Genomic DNA, 4,253 nt, shown 5'->3' with positions numbered 1-4,253 from the left:
TGGTTATGTGTGCGAGTGTAATGTTATGGAAGTTATTACTATGCAAATGGTTACCTCAATTTTTTCTATAGAAAATTACCTCAATAAAAATGAGACTATTTTTCCATTTTTCTAGAAAAATTTGCTGTCAAGAATGTTTTCTTCAGATAAAGATGACCTAACCTAACTGTTTAAACAGGTCGTTGAATTGAACAGAAGCAGTCGCAGCGTCACAATTTAGATTCTGCTGTGTGTTTCCCGTTGTCCCACTTCAGTCGAGAAAGGTTTCTATTTAGTCATCTGAAGCATTAAATGTCATGGTAGGAATGAAAACCTGCTAGATTGGACAGATTCCTTTCATCTGCCTGCAGGGTTCCCTACACCTTTTCCAAAGTCAAATTCAAGCAATTATGCAGCATTTCCAAAACCTTACGACTGTGGTAACTTCAATATTCATATACAGCATGTATATTGAAAATGATTATTTCACTTCACATTAAATCAGATGTCACTGTGCTACTTACAATCAATCACCAGACATACAACTTCTCGACTGAAAAAAATAAAATAAGGCAACAGTCGGGAGTCATTCAGCTCATTGAGCCTTTTTCTATAAAGATGTACGCAAATAAAACAAATTGCCTTGATGAGGTAAGTACTCTTTTTCTCCTTTACTCTTCATTTGTTTTTTCCCTTTAATATGCCCAAGAGGGTTAGGGGTTCAGTGTCTTGCTCAACAGCACTTCAACAGACTCTCAAGGAGCCCAAGATCAGAGCAGGAACCTTTTGATCACTGGACGACTGCTCTATCATCTTGAGCTATGCCACCCCTAGCTCCTAATCGCTTAGTGAAGACTAAACCTTCCCTGACCTCGAGGTTGGATCTGCTAAGAACCTTCTCTAAGGCACTGTATACACTCTGAACTGGGAAATTAGAGACATCAATATGTTATTTTATGTTTGTAAGAGTAACTTTTCAAGTTGAACTGGTCTGGCCTTTATAGTAAACATGCGTAAACACCTCATGCAAATGCACGTCACTTAAATATTGACTGAAGGTATGTTTACTAAAGTGAAAGTGTACACGAGAGTTTGATCAGTGCTGCAAAGGTTTAAAGTCCTGTGATTAAGACTGAACAAGCACAGCAGACGAGATGGATTGGTTGAGACCCGGCCAAGCTACGATGTAGCCTGGGGATGGGGACAGAAGTGTAGAAGTGACTAAAGATGAAGACGGGGCGCTGTCTAGTCGGAGGCCTGATGTTCTGTTCTTCATTAAACCACTCGAGAAAATTGTGATTGATTTCGAGCGTTTGCAATCGGGTCAATTTGCAGATGATGACAAATCAGATTACAACTGTTTTCTACCTGCAGAGACATAAAGCTTCTCATCTGGCAGCTTCAGCAGCGTTTGTGTTTTGCTGCTGGAATCCATAAACAAAGTAAATCTAGCCTGAGGATTAACTGCTGAAGAAACATTAGCACATCCTTTGCATGTTTTAGTTGCTGTTCACTGAAGATCACCAGGAGGTTTAATAATATCACAATCCACAGTTTAGAGGTTCAACCTCTGGACTGCAGGCCACACAAATAAAAGTGAGCATCATCAGTTGGTAAAGGGTTAAGAAGTTTATATTTTTTGTGAAGAAAATAGAATAAATTCTGTGGGTTTCTTGTAAGTGGTGATATTATTTATAGAAAAAAAAGAAAAAGAAAAGCTAGGCATCCATCCAAAAGGATACTATAGCTAGATCATATCTGGCTACTTATCAGGTGGATGAACTATGAAGAAATAGCACCTCCGACTGGGTAAAATCAGAATGTAAGAGAATTGTAATCAAATTGTTACAAATTTTCTGTAACCCTACCAAAACCTAAAAAACATCCTTGGTGGCCAAACGAGTCTGTTAGGTGAATTTAGGCCAGGCTTGCCTTGGACCAGGCCCTAGTTATGCTGCTATAGGCCTGTACTGCTGGGGGACTTCTCATGATGCACTGAGCTCTCTCTTCCTCCACTCTCTATCTGTGCATATCAATCTCATTGCATTATCACTGCACTCCACGCACTCTGTTTCTTCCCCTAAGATTTCTGTGTTCTCTCATCTCGTAGGTTGCTGTGACAGCCTGTTCTGTTGAGATGAAGACCCTGTCCTGCTATTAGTATTAATAATCTATCTCTATCTCTCTCTCTCTCGCCCTCTCTCTCTCTCTCAGAGTTTTTTCTTGCCACTGTTGCCAAGTGCTTGCTCATGGGGGAATGTTGGGCATCTTTAAATACTCTGTATGTGAAGTGCCTTGAGATAACGTTTGTTGTGATTTGGAGCTATATACATAAAGTAGACTTTAATTGAATGGAAGATGACCTTTAAAGAAAGAAAGAAGCTCAACCAAATTCAGAATAAAAGTTGTTTATTTAATCCAAGCAGGTTTCAATCTCACCACAATCAGTACAGAGCCAGAACTTTAGCATCACAATGAAAGCTTTAGTTTAATGATGAATGAATGAGGAAGATGACTCGGTTGAAAGTGAGCTGAGATGTTTGTTACAACGCCTCCACAGTTGATCAGCCTTCCAAATGATGACATCATTGGAAGGCTGCTGTCATTGAGGTCTGTTGTTAATGATGAGTTGGACCTGACCAGGTCATCACAGGTGTTTGGAGCACACGAAGGGTAGTTTAGCTCCACAGCCGACATCGTTGAAGTGTCCTGTAAAAAGACAGCAGATATTAGACAACAAACAAGCAACAAGTTTGGATCTCTGTGGTCTGCGTGATGAAGGTTTAACTCTTTGTCTTATGTGGCGTCTTTAAGTCTAACAGCACAAACGATACGGCCCTGGCCCCTGTAGCCCCTGGTGCCTGGTGCCTGGTGCCAAGGAAACAGTATTGAGTATTTGTTACCTGTGTGGTACATTTGCACACAGCTCTCTTTGCCACGGCCGTTGGGTTCACCCCTAGCCCAGTTTTTGAAGTTCATGGGGGAGCCATCAGTGTTGAAAAAGGTACCGTCCTGGAAGAGCAAATATGTGGAACTTAGAGGTGTCAATATCTATTATTTAGAAAATCCATTAATTCACTGATTTTGATTGTTAATTGAGTACTTGGTATTTGTAGTGTTTTTTGTAGTGCATTTTGTTTTATACATATGGTTTAACAACAGTCAGAGGCGTTTTCTTTGCTGTGTTAGGTTCCGAATGTGTCAATTAACCCTCATAAAGAAGGAAAGCCTAACTAAACACATATGTGGACATTGAGTCAAATTCTCTCCTTCCTCTTCCTCAGAGTCCCTCCCCCACTGTAGTGATTGGCCACAGTAGGCGTCACTCTCATGAGATGAACAGACTGATGTGTTGTCATGCAACTCTGTGAGGATTTTCAGTTCATGGTTCTTCACTGACCTTTATGGCATCGGTACGTCCACACCAGGAGGTTAAAGCTTTGCCAGTAACTCTCTTGATGAGACTGTTCACAAATGTTGTCTCTGGGCCATTGTGGTAGGAGGCCAAATTTCCTCCCTGTTTAATGCACTCAATCTAACGAAAGGAGAAAGGAGAGGAATAGTTGAAACTATAAGAAAAGAGTTTGAATTAACCTTTAAAATTCAGGAAAACATTTGAACTTAAGGTGAAACAAAAAGAGAGCAGCTGGAATCTGATTGGTTACTTCGGCCTGAGGCATGGTGCGATGGCTGTGGTAGAAGATGAAACAACGATTTCCAAACTGAGTCCAACCCGAAGGACACCTGGTACAACAGGAATCTAACACACAAAAAAGTTAAACAATCAAAATGTATCAATTATTATTGACTAAAATATCAAATGTTAAGAAACACCAAATGTAATCAAATGAATGAAGCAGGGCCGACCTTGAGCAGAGGCAAACTGTAAATGAACAAGAAACACAAAGTCAGAGGGAATTTCAAAAAACGAATTAAAACAAATTCCAGTTAAGATATCAACAAGAGATGTGAAGAAAATAAACTAAGGGGGAGAAAAAGTGAAGGAGATGAAGTAAAAACCACAAACAAAGACCTTAAACAGTTGAAATGAAACAGAAACACTAAGAACCTGAGTGTGTGTGTATTTAACTCACCAGAGCCACACTGATGAGCGTGATGAGATGAAGAACGGAGGCCATCTGTGTGACATGAAAGGAGTCCAGATGACTGAGCTTTTATTCAGACAGTAAAGGCATCACAGGATCAGACAAAACAAAGTTTAGACACTGACCTTAGCGGTAATGAAGAGGAGCTGATGTTGCAGCAGCAGGTTT

At 40.2% G+C, this 4,253-nt stretch overlaps 1 protein-coding gene across 1 annotated transcript; it reads right to left on the bottom strand.

The window, feature by feature from the left end:
• Nucleotides 1-2,626: 2,626 nt before the first annotated feature.
• On the bottom strand, nucleotides 2,627-3,659 carry LOC143008130 (galactose-specific lectin nattectin-like). Its single transcript, XM_076159739.1, has 4 exons — nucleotides 3,645-3,659; nucleotides 3,380-3,514; nucleotides 2,883-2,991; nucleotides 2,627-2,688 (listed from the first exon to the last, which is right to left on the bottom strand). The coding sequence occupies exons 1-4, from the start codon at nucleotides 3,657-3,659 to the stop codon at nucleotides 2,627-2,629; spliced, it is 321 nt and encodes a 106-aa protein (XP_076015854.1).
• Between the last annotated feature and the right edge of the window lie 594 nt (nucleotides 3,660-4,253).

This window comes from Genypterus blacodes, unplaced genomic scaffold (genome assembly GCF_046128005.1).
Source record: "Genypterus blacodes isolate CSIRO-AG114 ecotype Tasmania unplaced genomic scaffold, CSIRO-AGI_Gbla_v1 ptg000099l_1, whole genome shotgun sequence".
NCBI classification, from domain to species: Eukaryota; Metazoa; Chordata; class Actinopteri; order Ophidiiformes; family Ophidiidae; genus Genypterus; species Genypterus blacodes.
The sequence above is the reverse complement of the archived record's forward strand: the minus strand, read 5'-3'. Positions and strand labels throughout refer to the sequence as shown.